This window comes from Chenopodium quinoa, unplaced genomic scaffold, assembly GCF_001683475.1.
Source record: "Chenopodium quinoa cultivar QQ74 unplaced genomic scaffold, ASM168347v1, whole genome shotgun sequence".
Classification (NCBI taxonomy): Eukaryota; Viridiplantae; Streptophyta; class Magnoliopsida; order Caryophyllales; family Amaranthaceae; genus Chenopodium; species Chenopodium quinoa.
The window spans coordinates 145284-166670 of NW_018744593.1; the positions used below are offsets into that span (position 1 = coordinate 145284).

Genomic DNA, 21387 nt, shown 5'->3' on the forward strand with positions numbered 1-21387 from the left:
ATGACTGCAGACTGCCAAATGCCAAAGATGAAGTTTGTTTGGCTCCAAGGTGAAAATTGCTGTTTGTTTGAGATTACAAATATTTTGAAATTTATGGTGCACGATACTGAAAACAAGGCCTAAAAGAAGAAAAGGAGCTAGAGAAATTAATCCTGCTATTAAGAGTAAACAATGAAGTGCCACAGTTGCCACTGCCCTTTTCTGTTTTTTGAAGGAATTTTGTAATTTTCACCTAGGAAAATGAAAATACTACTACTTTGGCTCCAAAGATGTGGGTGATTTTAAGGGAAGGAGATGAAAAACTAGAAAAATGCTTATTAGAGAGATAGTGTTCATAGTATCATAGTGCCCTGTAGGTGCTTAATTAGATCTAGTGATGAATTTGTTAATTGGCATATCTGTCATCTTCTTGCATGAGAAGTATATAACTCTTTTGATGTTCCCTTTGTTCTGGAATGACATTTCATCATTTGACTTCTAACATTCAGATTTGTCACATTTGTACAGTTTGTTCATGTTAGGTTCAGGTTTCCTACACTAAGTTATTGGTCTAGTACTATAGTTGCATTGCTAGTTGGTGGTGTTGATTTCTGTATTCTTCATGTGTTGGAATTGATAGTGCGGAAGTGTAGTGGGTTTGAATAATTTTAGAGGAAATATTGATGTTGAAGATTTTGTGAAATGGAGACTTGTATTATATGAATGAGATTGTTGTGGTTGTTGTGTTACATTGCTCACCAAGAATGCACCCATATTTATACTAGTACTAGGTTGGTGCATACATGTCTCTAGATTATTCTAGCTTGGTCCTTAGTCTAGACTTTTCTAGGATATTTTACTTAAGATATTTTATAGGACATTTCTAGATACATTAGATATTTAAATATTCCTAGAGTTTTCTAGACAAATATATTATATGGTAATCTACAAGATTTTTCTAGATTAATCTTTTTAACACTCCCCTTAATCTGAAAAATCTTGAACGCCAAGTTGTCTTCTGAATTGGAAGAATTTATATTTTGGAAGTGCCTTGGTGAATATATCTGCGAGCTATTCTCCTGTCCTGCAAAATTGTAGCTCGATCTCTTGTTTCTCGACCAATTCACAGATGAAGTGATGTCGTATCTCAATATGCTTCGTGCGACTATGGAAGACTGGATTTTTGGTCATTGCTATGGCTGACATATTATCACAATACATGGTAGTTGGACCTTGCATGCCTTGTTGTAGATCTTGTAGAATTCTCTTTAACCAAACTGCTTCACATGCCGCGCTTGTTGCTGATATGTATTCTGCTTCTGATGATCGATGATAGTGCCACCGTGGCTTGTTTCTTTGATGACCATGAGATAGACTTAGATCCTAGCTGGAACACAGTACATATCCACTTGTACTTCTTCGATCGTCAATGCTTCCAGCCCAGTCGCTGTCTGTGTAGCTTGTGAGCTTATAATCGATTTCGGACTTGTACATGATTCCATGGCTTTTCGTTCCTTTGATATTCCGGAGAATCCTTTTTGCTGCTGCTAAGTGAGTTTTTCTTGGTTCACTCATAAACCTTGAAATGATGCTGACTACATGAGCAATGTCGGGTCTTGTGTTTGTAAGATAAATGAGAGATCCGACCAAACTTCGGTAGAGTGATGCATCCACTTTATCTTTGCCATCATTCTTGGAGAGCTTCTCATTTGTAGCCATTGGTGTAGCCATTGGCTTACAATCTCTCATGTTGAATTTCTTAAGCATATCTTCTGCATATTTCTCTTGTGAGAGAAAAATCCTTCCTTGGCTTTGCTTCACTTGCATGCCTAGGAAGTACTTCATTTCTCCGAGGTCTGTCATTTCAAATTCTGACATCATAGCCTTCTTGAATTCTTCTATTAACCTCGGGTTAGTGCCCATGTAGATGAGATCATCTACATATAGACATAAGATCAGAAAATCTGACCCTTGAGTCTTGATATAGAGTGATGGCTCACTTGGGCTTTTTGTTAACCCAATTTGGAGAAGATAGCCATCAATTTTGCTATTCCATGCTCGAGGAGCCTGCTTGAGCCCATAGAGGGCCTTTTGAAGGCGATACATTTTATCTTCTTTGCTTTCGATTATATATCCTTGTGGTTGTTCAACATATACCTCTTCTTCCAGCTCCCCGTTGAGAAATGCTGACTTGACATCTAATTGATAGACTGGTAACTTGAATTGTGCAGCAAGGGCGAGAACTGACCTGATTGTCTCCATGCGAACAACTGGTGCATATATCTCGTTGAAGTCAATGTCAGGCTGTTGTGAGTAGCCTTTTGCTACGAGACGTGCCTTGTGTTTTTGGATGGAGCCATCTTCATTGAACTTGATCTTATAGACCTACTTGAGGCCTATAACTTCCTTGTCTTGTGGCTTCTCCACGAGCTTCCATGTGTTATTCTTCTCTATCATGTTGATTTCCTCGTTCATGGCGTTGATCCATTTTTCTTCTCTGACAGCTTCTTGAAAGTTTTGTGGTTCGCCTGTGAAGAGTGCCATGATTGCATTGATAGTCTTCTAAGTAGCCTGGGGGACGCCTTTCTCGATGTGATCGTCGTACTTCTGGTGTTGGACTTGATTCTGATGTTGGACTTGAGCTTGATGGTGAACTTGGACTCCTTGATGAAGGTCTTGGACTACTTGGTGATGATGTACTTGATGTTGATTGTGTTGGTGATTGACTTGGGCCTTCACCTTGATCTGGGCTTGTTGGTGGAATGCTTGCTAGAGGAACTTCTGAAGTGTTCTCGTTCCAGTGCCATTGTGCTCTTTCGTCGAAGATGACATCTCTTGAAATGATCAACTTTTTGGATTCGGGCTGATAAAGACGATATCCTTTAGACTCGTCACTGTATCCAATAAAGTTACATTTTTCTCCTTTTCCATCTAACTTATCCCGATTCTCCTTCGGGATGTGGGCATATGCGATGCACCCGAAAACTTTGAGGTGCTCAACTCTTGGCTTTCGTTTGTGCCAAGCTTCATATGGTGTCATGCTTCGTATTGCTTTTGTGGGAGATCTGTTGAGGATGTAGACAGATGTGTAGACTGCTTCGGCCCAAAAATATTTAGGTAGATTTTTTCCTTGCATCATACTTCATGCCATTTCAGCAATTGTCCTGTTTCTCCTTTCCGCAACACCATTTTGTTGTGGTGTGTGTCTGACTATGAGCTCCTTTTTAATTCCTTGTGCTTTACTAAATTTATTGAATTCATTACTTGTGAATTTTCCCCCACGATCGATTCGTAGAACCTTTATTGAATGCCCACTTTGTTTTTCTGTGAGGGCTTTAAATTGCATGAAATGGGATAATGCTTCTGATTTTTTCTCCAAGAAATATACCCATATCATGCGTGAAAAATCATCATCAAGCAACAAAAAATATCTTTTTCCGCCTAAAGACGGATTCTTGGTAGGGCCCCATATATCAGCATGGACAAGTTGTAATAGAGCTCTAGCCCTCCAAGATGTAGTTGGGAATGGTGATCTATGAATTTTGCCATAAATACAACCCTCACAAATTTTCTTTTCATTAGTGATTGGTGGTAGCCCAATCACCATTTCTCTATTTTTTAACAGTTTTAAACTGTCAAAATTTAAATGCCCAAGTCTCAAATGCCACAAGGTGGATTCATCCATTATTGAAATTAGGGCAGTATTAGACTCCAGTTTCATTTTAAGTGGAAATATTTTATTAGGAGCCATTTTGGTAGTAGTGATTAATTGCCCTTTTTTCTTATCATATATGTGGCATTGATTATTGTCAAATTTCACCATATAGCCCTTTTGGACTAATTGGCCCACGCTTAACAGATTTTGTGCAAGTTTAGGGACATAAAAGACATCGGGGATGAATTTAGAGGAGCCATTTTTTGTTTTAACAACAATTGTCCCTTTTCCGGCAACTTCTTGCTTACTACATCACCAAGTGTTATTTGTGATTTTATATTTTCATCAAGATTGACAAATGAATTTTTATTGCCGGTCATGTGGTTGGAACAACCACTATCTATGTATCATAGATCATTTTTCTCTTCTTGAGCATTTAAACATGTATAAAATATTTGATTATTATTTTCTGTGAAATTTGACTCTTCTTTTTGACGAAAATAACAATCTTTTTCAAAATGAGAGTGTCGTGTACATCTTTTGCGTTTTACCACAATCTTTTGTATTATGGTCATCTTTCTTGCATAATATGCTATAAGAATTATTATCTCGGCTCCCTTGATTTTTATAATTTTCTCTCCCTCTACCACGGTTGTTAAAAAATCCTCTTTTAGGTTGAAAATCTTTTCCGTGGCCATTTTTATTTCCTCCATTATTAGTAAATTTTAATTTAGCTTGAAAAGCTTGTTCTAATGGCTGCTCATCAAATCTACGCATCCTTTCTTCATGAGCTAATAGAGAGCCCATTAGCTCAGTCATGGTGAGTGATTTTAAATCTTTATTACACTCTTCTATAGCAGCCACTATGTGATCAAATTTTTTGGTAAGTGTTCTTAATATTTTTCGAATTATTTTCACATCTTCAATTGTGTCTCCATTAGATTGGATTTGGTTAACAATATTTGAGACTCGATCAACATATGTTTGAATTGATTCACTATCTAACATTTGAAGGCTATCAAATTGTCCCCACAAAGATTGAAGTTTAAAGAGTATTACCTTTTCCGAGCCTCTATATTTTGTCTCTAAAATACTCCATGCCTCCTTTGCCGTTGTAGCAGCCATAATCGTAGGTAGTATTGTTTCATCTACGCTACGATAAATTAAGGAAAGGGCATAATGATCCCTTCTTTTGTTTTGTTTGTATTGGGCTTTCTTAGTGTCATCCTAACAAGCCTCTTCATTAGCATCTTTGGGTTTCTCATAACCATCTTCAATAATTTCCCATATATCTTGGGTTATAAAGATGGATTTCATTTAATTTGCATACTCCATTGATAAAATTTCTCCCCCTTAAATGAAGGTACCCAATTAACTTGGGAATTAAAAAGGTTTGTGTTTGTGTTTAGGTTTGTGTGAATTTGGAGTAGGATAGGCCATTTGAATTAATGTTGGGTTTGTATTGATATGGAGTTTGGATGTTGGATGAAAGTTGGAGGCTTTGGATTAACTTTGCTCTTGATACCAAATGTAGGAATTGATAGTGCGGAAGTTGGGTTTGAATAATTTTGGAGGAAATATTGATGTTGAAGATTTTGTGAAATGGAGACTTGTATTATATGAATGAGATTGTTGTGGTTGTTGTGTTACATTGCTCACCAAGAATACACCCATATTTATACTAGTACTAGGTTGGTGCATACATGTCTCTAGATTATTCTAGCTTGGTCCTTAGTCTAGACTTTTCTAGGATATTTTACTTAACATATTTTATAGGACATTTCTAGATACATTAGATACTTAAAGTGAACTGCTATTCGTCGTTCCCAATTTACAGGGTGACGCTCCCATTTTGGAGGAAATGACATTTTTGCCCTTATGTGAATTTGGCCTATATAAGGCTCCACCACCTTGTCACTTGGCTTAAAAAAATCCCGAGCCCACCACTTGGCTTTAAAAAATCACGCGCCCCCAAAAATCCCGAGCCCACCACCAAAAATCTTAAACTGTTTACGGGAAAAAAATAAGCAAGGTGTAGCAACTGGTCTTGGACGATGAACGATGGTGACGATCGTACGCCCGAGGCTTCGTCGGAAGAATTTGTAAGTCGCTGAATTTTTTTTTTTTTTTATAAAGTGGAGATCCGCCCAAATATTCCGGATGTCCTGTGGAGGATCTGCCTGAAATTTCCAGATCCTCCAGAGGAGATCCGGAAATTCTAGGCGGAAGTATACATCCGCCTAGAATTTCCGGATCTCCAGTGGAGGATCTGGAAAATTCAGGCGGATCCTCCACAGGACATCCAGAATATTTGGGCGGATGTTTAATTTTTTTTTTTTTTTTTTTTTTTTTTTTTTGCTTATTGTACGTTATTGCTTATTATTATTATCAGTATTATTATTATTATGATTTTCATGGTTATTATTAACATTATTATTATTATTATTATTATTGTTGTTGTTGTTGTTGTTATTGTTGTTGTTGTTGTTGTTGTTGTTTTGTTGTTGTTGTTCTTATTATCATTATTATTGTTGTTGTTTTTTTTACTATTGTAAAATTATTATGATTATTGTTATTGTTGTTGTTGTTACGATTATTATTATTATTATTATTATTATTACTATTATTTTTATTATTATAATAATAATAATTATTATTATTATTGTTATTATTACTATTATTATTATTGTTATTGTTATTGTTATTATTATTGTTATTATTATTATTATTATATTGTTATTGTTATTATTATTATATTGTTATTGTTATTATTATTATTATTATTATTATTATTATTATTATTAAAATACTAAGCTTGGCGTGTTTTTTGTGTTTGTCATGTATGTTTATAGGATTCGGAGGTTGAAGAAGGCGGTGACGTTGTGAATTACAGTGCAAATTTTGTGACAGACATGGTTTTTTGAACGTTTGAGGATGCAGTTAAATGGGCGGATGCTGTTGCCATAAATCTGGGATTTATTTTGGTGAAATCATCTTTCAACAAAACTAGAGATGGTTGACCATATCGGTATGTGAGATGTGATCGGGGACGCAGGAGTAAGCCGAGAGATCTTGAGAACGCAATTTGGAAGGACACAAAAACCAAAGCCAATGGTTGTCCTTTCTACATCAAGATATACTACGAGTTCATCACCGACAGTTGGATTATCCGGGCGAAAAATGATGAAACTGGGACCCACAACCATCCAATGATTGCGTATCTAGAGGGGCATCGTAAAATCAGTGGGTTGAGCCCGGATGCGAAGCAGGTTGTGCGTGACATGACGAAGTCTAAGGTTGCACCGCGTAACATCATGGCTACTATTGCCGAGCAATTTTCTGATGATCATCCAAACATCAGACACATCTACAACTGCCGGAATGACTTGAGATCGGAGATGTTTGACGGGAGAGGAGTTGTTCAGCAATTTCTACATTTGGCGAGACAGAGTCAGTATCTTTACTGGGTCATGTCTGATGATGATGGCGTTTTACAGCACGCCTTTATGGTGCACCCAGTCACGGTAGAAATCTTTCGGACGTACCCATATGTGATCGGTATGGATTCCACTTACAAGACCAACCGATACGGGATGCCGTTCTTTGAGATAGTTGGTGTGACACCGACAAATCAGAATTTCCTCGTTGCTTACGTGTTCATGCGCAACGAGTGCACGACAAGCTATCGATGGGTTTTGCAAAGATTGAGAGTCTTGATGGGGTATAATAAGGAATCGTCGGTTTTGTTGACAGATCGTGAGCTTGGGCTATGTGCGGCCTTAAGGGAAGTGTTTCCAGGGACCCCGCACTTACTTTGTCGATGGCACATTAACAAAGATGTGGAGGCTCGGGTCTCTGCTATGTTCAAAAATAAGAAGATCGGTGCGACTTTCAAAAATGGGAAATGAAAATGTATCATGGATACTGCAACCAAGGAGGATTATGATGCTGTTGTAGATATAATGAAAGATCGGTGGGCAAGTTATCCAGCGGTGATACAATATGTTGAGAGAACATGGCTTTGTCATAAAACGAAGTGTTCTGTTGATAACCTCCATGGACCGACCCATCCATTGCAATTAAAAAAACAACATATTAAAAAATTACAAGTATTTGTAGTGATAATTATAGTACCAAAAAACACAAGTACTACGTAATCCGTATTAGTTCTCTCAGGCAGTGCACGACTCCCATGTGATGATGCAACTGGAGAAACAAGAGGATGAGAAAATCGGTACAGCCATTGCATGTAACCAGGACCGACCATAGAAGCACCACCACCAAGTCTGCTGAGGGGACCTAACACCACACTGAAAGACGCACCAGGGACAAACCGAGTCCACATCACAGATATCATCTCTGGCGGAAAGTCTACTCGATACATCTTCAAGTTCGTCAGTCTCTTTGCCTTCTCAGGCCTGTTGATGGCTTGTGGAATGTCCTGGACGTATCCAAGTTGTCGAACCACTTGATCAGGCATATTTGGCTCAATGATGCTACGGTACTGGATGCAGCCAATGAATAGAGTAGCAGGCACGCGTCGTGCTGGATCAACTCCGTACGGTAGCCAGTTAATCTCATTGTCAGTCAGATGATCTAACTTAACATGAAAAGCGAGGAGGCTCTCCATGCTCTTGTTGGGGCACCCCGATTCGACATCCCAGGTAGACGCACGAAGAACAGTAAGCTCTCTGGTCAAGGTCCCCTGTTAAGGCCGAAAACACGGAAAGTACTCGTAGATCCACGCCTGCAGAAGCGTAAGAAAACCAGCGATAGAATCAGCATCTTTTCGTGATGCTGTACCCAACTGCCGATACATATATGTTAGCACAGCAGAACCCCAGGAGTACTCACTAATCTGAACATCCTCAACAAAAAGCTCGTTGAGGAAGGAAGGATAAATACAGTTTCCACTCTTGTCCAAAAACAAACATCTGCCAAGTACTAACCACAAGTACGCCCTGTAATGGATACTGAAGGGCCTCTGCGCCTCCAAGTTCGACTCCATTATCCTCTCAGTCAGCACCCCGCTACCCTGCCATACGGTTTTAGTACCGCACTTCTCATTCAGCTCTTCCGCAGTCATATCCATGGTAATCGAGCACACGTCCCGTAAAACGTCCGTGCTAGGAGTAGTGGAAACCATGGAACCATAAACACGAAGCCCTAGAATATGATACACATCATGCAGCATGATCGTGATCTCCCCAAATGGCATGTGAAACGTGTTCGTGTCTGGTTGCCATCTCTCAACAAAAGCAGAAATCAAGGGCCAATCAAATCGCCTGAACATGATCCCGGGTAGGTGAGATAGACCACTGCCATCAATCAGTTCCAGTTGCTCCTGCGCAAGACGACCTCGCCAGTTACCCAATTCAGAACACAATTGTGTCCTGCTCAAACACCGCAGAACATTTCGCTCCTGCCCACCCCATATATATGCAGCTACGTGACCCCCAAAACTAGGAATAACAGTACCATCCTCAGGCCCACCTGGCATCAGCTCCTGTACTACCCATGTCTCTGATGAGCTAGTAGAAGGTTGACCAGGCTCACTACTACCAACAAATCCCCCATGTTGAGCCCTATACACGGTCCTATAATCCTGAGGGTCGTACTCTAAATCTCGATCAACATGACTAGCTCGCTCGCTCGCTCATCGTCCGATGAAGGCACTCTATCCGACGAGTACATGGGGCGCTCCCATCTGACTGATGCTCCCCCGACCAAGTACCAGCAGACCCGTACTGCTGCTCATGATGAAACGGTGCCTCCGAAGGTCCTGCACCACCTAACTCCCTCCTAACTGATGCATTCAAACGTCTTGATCTTGCATGTCGAGCACCCGAACCCTCAATCTACATTAAATAAGTACAAAATCAGATTACATTAATACTTACACACACAACTATGATATCAAAGTTGAATCACTAATATTCAAATTCAAAAATATCATTTCAAAACTATAATAAACCAAATCAAATAAACAATAATAACAACATTACCAAGGATCAATAATAACTAATAATAATTTGACAACAATAACAATAAACCAAACCAAAACAATAATAAACCACAAAATCGGCAACATTACAACACAACAACAACAACAACAACAACAACAACAACAACAACAATAATAACAATGGTAATAACAACAACAATAATAACTTCAATCAATTTTTTATAAAATTTTAATCACGAAAAAATTACATAACAACAATACAAACAATAACAACAAAAACAATATAATTATATTAGTCAAAAAAAAAAATTACATATCAATAATCATGAGGAAAAAAAATTCCAAAATTAATAAAAACCATAATACATAACAATTACACATAACAATAACAATAAAAACAATTAAAATTATATTACTCAAAAAAAATTACATATTAATATTCACGCGGAAAAAAAAATTTCGAAATTAATAAAAAACATATGCATAACAATAACAATAAAATAAATAAAATTATATTACTCAAAAATAAAAATAAAATATTAATCACGAAAAACATGAAAACAAAAAAAAAATTCGGAAAACCCAGACTTCCGCCTGAAAAATCCGGAAGTCTGGGGAAACTTGTGAGAAAATTTGAGAGAGAGAGAGAGAGAATTTTAGAGAGAGAGTGTGTAGGTTGTGAAATGACTTGTGAGTTTCGAAAGTGAGTTTTCCGAGTATTTATAAAGGAGGGGCAAATTAGGAAATTCAAGAAAACAAAGCGAGCGTCACCTTGTAATTTGTGAACGACGTTTAACAACACTCTTAGAGTTTTCTAGACAAATATATTATATGGTAATCTATAAGATTTTTCTAGATTAATCTTTTTAACATCATGATGTGCATTCGGTAGTTGGTTTCCATTTTTGAGTCTGCAAAGGGGATATTGCAATTGGTTTCTTAATTGGGCATGTACAAGGTTTCAAATTTCAGAGTTTTCACCTCAACATCAGAATGGTTGATTGTGTCTGAATTTTTTGCATCCATTATTGTTGCACTACCTTATACGGAATTACGGAGTACGTTGAGTTTATGATTTAGCTTTACTGCTTTAGTCTTCTCATCTTCTGTTCTGTTTCTGTTTTTTTTCATTTATTTTTTTTTTATTTTTTGGGAGGGCTACTTTCTTTACCTTCCACCAAAAAAAGCTCAATACAAAATGCAGTGAGTTACAATATATGGAGTAAGTGAGTAACAGGACAGTGGGAGTTTTTTTTATTTTTGAAGAAAAAAAAAATAATAAAAACAAAAAAAAAAAAAACCCTCAGTAATAAAATTTTATGCAAGCAACTGTATGAGACATTAATCTTCAAGGCAGGACTAAACACTAAAGTAAGGACAATGATCATTACAATTTCAAAATCTTATAAGCAAATACTTCGTACAATACTAGTCATGGAATGGGCCATACACAAGAAAATAAAAAATAAAAAAATCAATCTGATAACAGAAGTTGATTTTTTTTTTTTTAAATCACAAGACAAAAGTCCTATGTTACCCATGCTTTTAATGCGAAAAATGTTCAATTTCAACAAAAAAAGTAACAAAACAAAAGTATTTTTTTATTTTAAAAAATTAAAAGTACTTACAAATGTTAAGATAACACTTGGCAAAGTATAATTCTACCAAAGTGCCATACACATGCTGTCAAGTGTCAACATTCTCCTATCTCTTCCCAATCTTCCGGACAATTCTCTACTCTTCATTATTCTCAAACCCGTTTATCTTCAATTCAATATTTTTTCAGTTTCAAATAAACGTATCATTTAGTTTCAAAACTGATGTAATTTGTGTGATTTATAACAATAATCACATTTAATTACCAAAGCTGTTTTTAAACGTTTTGTTAATCTCTTTGTTGTTTTCCTGTCATACTATACCTCTCTTATTACCTTACCAACTTATAATCACACATGGTATGATCACAACAATATCCTTCTTTTTCTCATCTTGGACACCTCTTGTTATACATTCAATTTTGTCGATTTCGAACTCGTAGTATGATTTGATTGGATTATATTATTAGAAAGATTGTTCCTTTTGGTGGTGGGTTTGATTTGATTGGATTATATTGTTAGAAAGATTGTTCCTTTTAGTGGTGGGTTTGTTATGTTAGTGTGAATCATATTGTTGTACATTATAGGGGACACCCATTTTTAGGTGATCTCATTTTGTGTCGTGTTTGTGTTCGTGTTTTGTTGAGGCTCTGAGGCTCTTATGGATCAAAGGACGGTTTTGATCAATGTGATAGAACCAACTAGTCTATATTCATAAACCCGGATGCCAAAATCCCAAATTTTTGGCCATTTGTTTTGAGGTAAAGATCCAATTATAGGAAAGAGCTTGTTCTGATTAAAATGCAGGTAAGGATAATGAACGGCGATAATGGGAAAGACGCCGTAAGTTGTGCTAGAACTGTCCCAAACAAATCTTGGTCATTCAAGATCTTGTACTTTATTTTGATATTCTTTGTTCTTGGTCTTGGAGTTTGCATATTAAGTATGAATATGATCAGGTATCTTGGGTTGCGAAACATGGTGTTGAGAGAATCGTCGAGGTTAGAACCTTGCGATGATGCTACAAATACTCTAGAATGCTGGAGAAAACCGCCTTCTAATCTTATGCATAACATGAATGATACTGAGTTATTTTGGAGAGCTACATTTGCTCCTCGAATTCAAGAGTATCCTTACAAGAGGGTTCCGAAGGTTGCATTCATGTTTCTGACAAGGGGACCTTTGCCGCTTTCACCTCTTTGGGAGAGGTTTTTTAGAGGCAATGAGGGACTTTATTCCATCTATGTTCATTCACTGCCTGGCTATAGAGCAAATTATTCCCGTTCTTCGGTTTTTTATGGCAGACAGATTCCTAGCCAGGTATACAATACTTTCTCTGAGTTTGTTAGTCCTGTTTATTAATGTGGCATCAATGTTGATTGTTTTAGATGCTTTTGATATCGTCTTATAGTATCGTTGTTCTGATTATCTGAAGGCAACAGCTTAGTATGTTCTGTTTATCTGAAGGCATTAATTTACTTGTTTTAGTTCACAGGCTCAGACTAATGTTATTTGAGTTTCTGGCAGCTATAAGTTGTAATTTACATTTTTAATGCATTAGACAAGGACTTTTAAAGAGGGGCAAAAAAACAGCTTAAATAGCTTTTTGAACCAAAGATGCTTGTAATGTTCTGGATTATTTATTCCTATACTAGGCTACTTTCATTGAAGGGTCCTGTGTTTCGTTATACCATGATTCTGCCTGTACCTGAGAACCTCTCAAAAAGTCGAAAGCAGAAATTCTGCAGTCAATAAAGCTAATGTGAAAGATTGTTCCTGGACAGGAAGAATGATTTATCTAACAGAAACTTTAGTATTAAGTTGGAATGTAATAGTTTCCAGTTTTGACACTTCAGATTTGGGTATAGGACAGTCAGTTTCAACGGAGATTAAGTTCAGTACTTTTTAGGGTCTTACTGAACTAGTCCTCTGTCCAAATTGATGTACAATCTTACTATTTAGGATGTCCGGAAAAAAGCTGTTGTTTTAACTAGAACAACGGTTTATGATTGAATATCCTTCATGATACATCCTCCTTAGTTATGAGAGGTTGGGTTAATGTGACAACTATTTCATATGAAGAGTGTATACTGTTAAAAATGCTCTAAGGCTGAGCAATATCTACCAACACCAGACAAACTATAGTGGAGTAAACAAAAATAGGGGATGTTTTAGGCAAGGATTAGTTTGTTCACTTTGTTGTAACTTACATTTACTTGGACTAATCACTATCATCAACTCGTCAACCAAATTCTGTGGCACTGAAGTGAACATCAAGATCAATTCAACACTAAGTAATGCAGAATTCGTGCAGGGAAAAAAATTTAGGGCTGCATCTTTGAAATAACAGAAATTAAACCTCTGTTCTGCTATTACTTTCAGTTCATTTAGGACTGTTTTTAGTGTGGTTACTAAAAGTCTGTGCTGGTGAACGTCACATTTTAAGTATAAGTGATACAGATTGACAGATGTTACTAGAAGTGCATGCTGTGAAAAGAATTTCTTGAACATGTTGTACAAGCATCTTTCTCATAGGAGTGTTCTGGTTATTGTTTTTTCAGGTCACAGAGTGGGGGAAGATGAGCATGTGTGATGCTGAGAGGAGACTTTTGGCAAATGCGTTGCTCGATCTGTCCAACGAATATTTTGTTCTGCTTTCAGAGGCCTGCATTGCTACCCGTAACTTCACCATTGTTTACCGTTACATTTCAAAATCTCGTTACAGCTTTCTAGGCTCCTATGATGAACATGGACCCTATGGAAGGGGGCGATATGACAAGCGCATGGAGCCTGAGGTCACCCTCGAGCAATGGAGAAAAGGTTCCCAATGGTTTGAGGTTAACCGTGAACTTGCTCTCCGGATTGTAGAGGACAAAGTTTACTATCCAAAGTTCAAGGAATTCTGCAAGCCTGCTTGTTATGTGGATGAGCACTACTTCCCCACAATGCTAACGATCCTAGTTCCACATTTGCTAGCAAACCGAAGCCTTACGTACACAGACTGGTCTAGGGGCGGACCCCACCCAGCTACATACGGCAAGAAGGATATTTCAAAGGAGTTCTTTGACAAGATATTAGGAAGGCGAATGTGCTTCTACAACCATCGCCTCGTCTTTCTATGCCAGCTTTTTGCTCGAAAGTTTGCACCCAGTGCTTTAGAACCCCTTTTGAGCTTGTCATCTGAAGTTTTTGGATACTGAAATAGGGAATAGAGACTGCTGGTACCTAGAAAATGTTACAGTAACATGCTTCTGAACCAACTGTGTTTTGTTACTCCTGTGGATACAAGCTTACCCTTTTTCGGGGAAAAGTGAATATGTAGCAAAACTCTAGATTACACGCTTCAACAGGATGGTTACATACATGTATTTAAACATTTGATGCCTATATATAGAAGAGCCTACATACACTACATCATGAAAAAAATTATTTGTTCTAAAGCTTAATGAGATGGTTAGGGTACAAGTAATAACTTGCCAATCGTTCTTTTCCTGAACTGGATAGATAACAATTAGATAAATGCTGAGCTAAATTTTATTTAAAAGCTGAATTTACTGCAGAATAAGCACCCGCATTGGACCACATTTCATGTGCGTCTCAAAATGGATTACAATTCATCATGACGAGTTCTATCATGTTCGAGGTTTTTTATCCCCTTTTCGAGAAGGTATCTCACAGCCAGTGAGGCGTGAAGAGATGCACCATAAGGAAGCACATTTTCGTTAAGAACAAACAACGGGTTATGCTCTGAGCCTGTTCTGCCTAGCGTCTCATTTTGCAGACCAACAAAGAACAGAAGTCCTGGATTACTTCTTGATAATGTGCAAAATCCTCAGATCCAGTCAGGGGCTTGGCCTCTTTCACATTATGAGAGCCAATCATATCTGTTGCAACGCTACTGAAGAGCTTATGCAAGTTTTCGTCATTAATGGTCGGTGGGTATGTGACTCCAGCATCAAAGAAATCGATAGTTGCAGTGCACCTTTGTACAGCAGCTTGGCTTGTTATAACCTGTAATGTAATGCAAATATTAGATGGGGATGATAGCTTGCAAATTAATTACCATGCATCAGACAATCAGAAAAGCACTGTGCTTAAAAAGTGCAATATACGAATAGATCTTCAATCCTTTCGTGGACTTAAAGAAATACCTGGAATGGTGCCCAACAACTGATGGCATTTATGCAAAAGTCCCAAAATAAAAAAACAAAACAAAACAAAACACAGCCAGACACAGACACGCACACTGGATTAAAGACCGTTTGTATACAATCAACACTAGCAAAGTACCGGAGATGATAAAAAGTATTTTTATTATCTTGTAGAGTGACCCACTCAAGGCAAAAATCAGCATTCACTAACTAAATTGTATTTCAAGAAAGCAAGAATATCAGAACCTGGATACAGTACGTATTAATGTAATAGAATATCATCTAGAGAAGTTCAGGACAGTGTCATGTTATGTTTATAATATTATCTACAAAGTATTAATTACTCTGGCCCTCAAGGTCTGTCTTAGCCATATGAGCACACAAAAATAATATTAAAATAAATAAATAAAAGCTTGTAACGTTATTGTTTAGTTCACTATTATCTTCTGAATACCTTATATGAACGTAAAGGTGCCCGTTGTTCTCAATGATGAAAATGTAGGTCAAAACAAAAAAATGATCCCAAAGAAATTATTATCAACACAGAAAGGCCAATAGAGTATTATACCTCTCCAATTCTTTGTTTAAGTCGTGTAAGGCTTTCCTTTAACAAGGCTCTGAATGTACCACCAATAGTGACAGAATCCGGTATTACATTGAATGCAGCGCCTCCTTGGAACTTCCCTACTGTAACAACCTGCACAAGAAAACCTAATTTTCAAAAATATATGGGAAGAATACTACAGTAGAAGATGATATACCTCCACAGTGAGTATGACAGCAGAAGAAACAGACGGAATAACTTTCAGTTAGAATACCAAAGGAAGACCTCATTTCAATAGCTGATTAACTTTAAACACTTCAATAAAATAATATATTTTCAATGGATAATAAAATAGAAAAAGGAAGAACATCTTGATATTCTGATGCTCATAGTTGAGGGCTAGAGGACTATAAATTATAATTGTCCGAACCACTCATCAATATATGCTAACTAATTATGCCTTCTAATCTCAATTATTCCCACACAAGTTGGTTAGACTGAAAAAGATATAAAAATTTAGCAAATAAGTATATTCTCAAATACTATCTGAAAATTCATAGATCACTATACTAATGGGAAAAGTTATAATTTAAGAAGCAAACACAGGTGATTACCCTGATAACAAAGCCCAATCTAACAATTAAAACTAAGTGGTAGTTAAGAAAACAGATTATTTGAGAATCAAGGGGATCAGTTTTACTAAGAAGCAAATACAGGTGGCTACCTAATAACAAAGCCTAATTTAACAATTGAAACTAAGCGCTAGTTAAGAAAACAGATTACTTGAGAATCGAGGGGATCAGCTTCACGAGAAACAATATGCTGTAAGCTAACAATCACATTCGAAGCTGCCAATATGGGGTCTACTGAGTGATGAGGAATAGCAGCATGACCACCTTTTCCAGTAATTACAGCTTGAAAGAATCCACTTCCGGCCAAGAGTGGACCAGGCCTGGAGGAAACTTGACCAACAGGTAAGCCAGAATTAACATGCAAAGCAAATATGGCTTCAACATTCTCCACTGCTCCTGCCTCGATCATTCTCTGGGCGCCGCCATATCCCTCCTCTCCTGGTTGAAAAACCAAAACAACTGTTCCCTGCAGTTTTATGAAAGGGAGCAAAAGGCATAAGACTTCAGGGAACTAAATAAGTATTAAGATTTAAGAAGACTGCTCTAATTCGTATATCGAAATCTTCATCATTGAAAACAGGTAGCTGCACACCAGTAATAAAATATCAATTAATTACAGTGCTATGTCATTTGATTGCACTGGTCAAAATAGGTTAGCCAATTTCTGCCCCAAATTTATACAGCATTCTCAAGAAAGCACACAAGCAGTACATTTAACATTTTTACAGTCAATTTCGAACAGATGATAGCGAAAGCACCTTTTCACAAGAAGATTCTCAAAAGTTGTCTGTCCAAACAACCGAAAATGATACCAAACTATAGTCAAGTAAGTCAATTCCTCATGCCTATCTAACTGCTTATAGTCAACTCAACTATATGATAGTTTGGACAACTTGGTTCTTGTAATTAGTTAACATGTCATCCAATTAACTTAAGGACAGAACAGATATTTTTTCACAAAAGTAACATGCTATTTTCTGTGGAATTGCTTTTAAAGCTTAGAAGAAAATCCTTAACTGCACAGAAAAAAGAAAGATTTTACTACGTACTATAAATAATTCAATTTACTTTAGGAGCTACTGCATTGCCCTGCCCCTGAAGAGCCATTGAACGCTTCAAATTGGCCACACAATTAGGCCACATAATGGAGATAAATATATGTCATATTGAGCATCAACACATTTATAGCTACATAATTCCACTATTTACAGCATCAAGTCGATAATCCGCATAAAATGAAGCTATTCAATGAGGACGGATGAAACTGCGAGTCACGAAAGCAAATTCAGCAGAAGCAAACCTGTAACTTGTGTCGATTCTCTTGGAGGATCCTTGCAGCACCAAGCAACATGGCAACATGAGCATCATGCCCACATGCATGCATTTTCCCAGGAACTTGACTCTTGTGTTCCCACTCCACCATTTCCTGCAATAAGCATGAGCATAGTAAGATTCAACAATTATTGACTTCCCTCAATCTCCTCTCCCCAAAAATCATCAAACCACATATGTTTTATAAATTAAAATGTAAATCGCATTTTATCATTCATCAGTAAAAAAACACAATTCCAAGAACATCACATTCATTGTTTCAAGAGCTACAAGAGCAATGGTGTGGACGGGATTAGATCACGTGTAGAGGTCACAGACTCACGCCTTTACCAACTAGCGTTTACCAACTAATCTACCACATCTATCCATAAAATATTTTAAATAACATCCATAAACAATTTATTATTCAACACCCATGTCCTACAATTATTACTAATAAACAATGAACATTAATGTTTCGTTCAATAAAAAACAATGAACATTAATGTAAAATTAAAAAGATAAAATATAAATAAATTACACAAAATTTCAATTAAAAATAAACAATCAAACAGTACCTCAATAGGAAGAGCATCCATATCAGCCCTCAAAGCCACAAATGGAGGTTCCCCAGTTCCAATAAACCCAAGAACACCAGTAACAGCAACTGGGTACTTGTAATTTATACCCAATTTATCCAATTCCTCTCTAATAACCCTACTAGTCTCAAATTCCTCAAACCCCAATTCAGGATTTTCATGTAATTTCCTTCTAATACCCACCATCCAATCAAAAACCTCAGATTTCTGGGTTTGATTAAGGAAAAACTTTGGGATCTCTTCAAGCTCATTTGAGGATAAAATTGACTCAGATTGTATGAAATTTACAAGAAAACAGTGAAGATTGAAGATTGCAAAAACCCATTTGGAAAAACCCATGATTTTGGTTTGGTTTTGTTTTGCAAAATGTTTAATGTTTGATCAAATAAATTCTGTATATAACATAACAAAGATTAAATTTTGTTTCTTGAGGTGGAATAGGGGACCAGATTCTATGGAGTTGGCGCACTTTAAACAGTAATTAGAGGAGAATAATAGGCTGAAATTAATAATGGTAGTAGAAAAGTTGATGAGGGATGTTTGATGGAGTTGAATAAATTATGTAGAAGTGGGTCATAGGAGTGGTAGTTTTTGTGAGTTGTGACTCAATTTTTTGATAGACTCTTCGCTATAGTTGCTTGAATTGTAGCATTTTTATCATGTGCTTGAATAAGTTGTTGAGATATTTTTATAAATTCTTTCCGTTTAAAATAATTGACACGTTAGACTTTTTATCATTCTTATGAAATAAGGAAATTTTGATTTTAATAATCCCAACTTTGATTTTCTTTAAATAATCCCAACTTTTGATTATTCTTGAATAATCTTAACTTATATAGGTATCTTCCTAAAATAATCCAAAGTGTTATTTTTTTTACTTTTGTTGATCCCTTTTGGGACTATTATGTAAAACAAAAATAAAACTTCGGATTATTATTAAAAGATACCTATATATGTTGAGATTATTCCAGAATAATCAAAAATTGGGATTATTTAAAGAAAATCAGTCAAAGTTGGGATTATTAAAACCAATTTTTCCCTAAGTTACTCTCTCCGTATTTTATTACTTGTTTAATTTCTTCATACATAGAGTTTTAAGAGAAATAGTAGAATTTTTATTTTATTGTGGAAGTGGGTTGGTCGAATAATAAAAAATATATAAAAAAGCAAAAGTGAGTATAAGTGGAGAAGAGAAAGAATATTAAAATATGATATGATGGGACCACTAGTGGGCAGAAAATAGTAAAATAATAAAAATATAGTTAAAAATTTGGAAAATTTAGTAAAAATAATCTCAACTTTCAAATATTCGCCTTAAATAATTTCAGCTTTGGATTATTTTTAAAAGTTATCGATTACCTGTTGAAGAGGTATTTTTTTTTTAGTAACACGTGTTAGCACGTGATTAGTTGGAAAAAAAAACTAAAACAAAAAAAAACTAAAACAAAAAAACCAGCCTCAACCCACGACAACCCCCACCACCACCCCCCAAATTTTTAGCAGCCTTCTCCCACCACCCAGCTAGGTACCCCCGCCCCAAACAGTCGTGCCCAGCCCCCATCCCCATGCCAGCACCGACGCTTCCCTTCTCCCAACCCCCTAAACCACCAAAACCATCGCACCCACACACCGAAACCGCCAAGAAAACCCTCCCACCCGCCGCAAAAACCCTTGAATCGGCCGTCCCCTACACTCATAACCAAAGTTATTAAAATCGGGATTCTAATTTGAATCGGAAGGGGCTCTCAGAATCGAATAGTAAGATTCTACGGACATGCATAATCAAGGCGTCATATCCAAATTTAATTAAATATATTTAAATTGTTTCGGGTGGTTTTCTGTGTCTTTCAGGAGAGTTACAATTCCAAGACTGGATTCCAGGCGCCTGTACTAGCAAAACGACGGAGACTCCGATTGGGTGGGAGTTCCGCCTCCGACGATCAAGTTAGAACGTGTTCGGATGTAAAAAGTGCGGAATGTAAATGGGATCAGGTTCCTCTTAGGGGAGGAATGATCATCCGGCTATAGCAAACAACCACACTGAATGATCATCCGAGTATAAACTTTCAAGTGTGTTTAATTCTGCAATTAATGCTCTCATTGAATGTTAGTGAATGTTGTTCCCCAGGTGGGAACATCTCCCTTTTATAGGGTCTCGAAGTACGTGCCCAGTCCTAGGTTACGGAAACCTAGGACTGATTGGGCTGCCTAGGAGTTTGGGCCTTGAAGGCAACCATTCCTAGTTAGATATCTGTCTGGCACGTGCCGTGCCCTGATTGGTCCACTTTGGACTCACTAAGTGACACGTGGCAAACTCTAGTTGGTCTATGTGGATGACACGTGGAGGGTCTTTATTGGTCCACGTGGCAGGGTAAAAATCCCCTAATCATTTGCCCCTCACAAGGTGACGTGGCTTGCCACGTGGCGCCTGTGACAGGTGTCACATGCGAATTGGAGGACGGTTTTTTACCATTTTCCTTTTTTTATTTTTTATTTTTTTATTTTTGAATTTCAGGGGTGCCCCTTGAAATTCTTACCCTTTTATATAAGGGTGGCGCCCCAATCATTCGTCGCACCTTCTCAAAATTTTCAGACATAGAATCTCTAGACTTATTAGGAAAGAACTTGTCATTTTCTGAGAGAAACGACTACCGCCTATCCCTGATCGCCTGTTTTTACAGCAGTTCGAGACCTTTTCAAGCATCTTCAGCACTTTTAACCCAAAGGTAACCGCCTGCTTTTCTCTCGTACTTTTACTTTGTTTCTTTCCTTTTTGAAAATGGTTTCCCAAAAGCACATGGCTCGGCCTAAGGTTAGTGATCATCCGGTCACCGGGGACGGCTGAATCTAGAACTAGGAGTGCCGACTTCCCCTTGCTGGACCACACTTTGCGAAATTCTCCGAGTCCGACTGTCTATGTGTCTGTGCAGGACACCATGGCCAGAATTAAGCAAAC

The 21387-nt window shown here is 37.2% G+C and overlaps 3 protein-coding genes and 1 pseudogene across 3 annotated transcripts; 2 read left to right on the plus strand and 2 right to left on the minus strand.

Moving 5' to 3' along the window:
- Positions 1-6915: 6915 nt before the first annotated feature.
- Positions 6916-7542, plus strand: LOC110699755 (protein FAR1-RELATED SEQUENCE 5-like). The gene has a single exon (XM_021877273.1). The coding sequence runs from the start codon at positions 6916-6918 to the stop codon at positions 7540-7542; it is 627 nt and encodes a 208-aa protein (XP_021732965.1).
- Positions 7543-8342: 800 nt separating this feature from the next.
- Positions 8343-10625, minus strand: LOC110699756 (protein MAIN-LIKE 1-like). Its single transcript, XM_021877274.1, has 3 exons — positions 10581-10625; positions 9369-9492; positions 8343-9253 (listed from the first exon to the last, which is right to left on the minus strand). Exons 1-3 carry the CDS (start codon positions 10623-10625, stop codon positions 8343-8345), a joined length of 1080 nt encoding a protein of 359 aa, XP_021732966.1.
- LOC110699564 lies at positions 10168-14411 on the plus strand. Its single transcript, XM_021877061.1, has 2 exons — positions 10168-12514; positions 13756-14411. The coding sequence occupies exons 1-2, from the start codon at positions 11996-11998 to the stop codon at positions 14392-14394; spliced, it is 1158 nt and encodes a 385-aa protein (XP_021732753.1). The 5' UTR covers positions 10168-11995; the 3' UTR covers positions 14395-14411.
- A 100-nt stretch (positions 14412-14511) lies between these two features.
- Positions 14512-19060, minus strand: LOC110699563 (annotated as a pseudogene).
- Between the last annotated feature and the right edge of the window lie 2327 nt (positions 19061-21387).

Coding starts and splice junctions, on each gene's coding strand:
- LOC110699564 (XM_021877061.1), top strand. CDS start 11,996: ATGCAGGTAAGGATAATGAACGGCGATAATGGGAAAGACGCCGTAAGT. Junction 12,515..13,755: donor GCAGACAGATTCCTAGCCAG/GTATACAATACT, acceptor TTGTTTTTTCAG/GTCACAGAGTGGGGGAAGAT.
- LOC110699756 (XM_021877274.1), bottom strand. CDS start 10,625: ATGGATGCAAAAAATTCAGACACAATCAACCATTCTGATGTTGAG. Junction 9,493..10,580: donor TCAACCATTCTGATGTTGAG/GTGAAAACTCTG, acceptor TATTTAATGTAG/ATTGAGGGTTCGGGTGCTCG. Junction 9,254..9,368: donor GCAGCAGTACGGGTCTGCTG/GTACTTGGTCGG, acceptor ATCGAGATTTAG/AGTACGACCCTCAGGATTAT.
- LOC110699755 (XM_021877273.1), top strand. CDS start 6,916: ATGACGAAGTCTAAGGTTGCACCGCGTAACATCATGGCTACTATTGCC.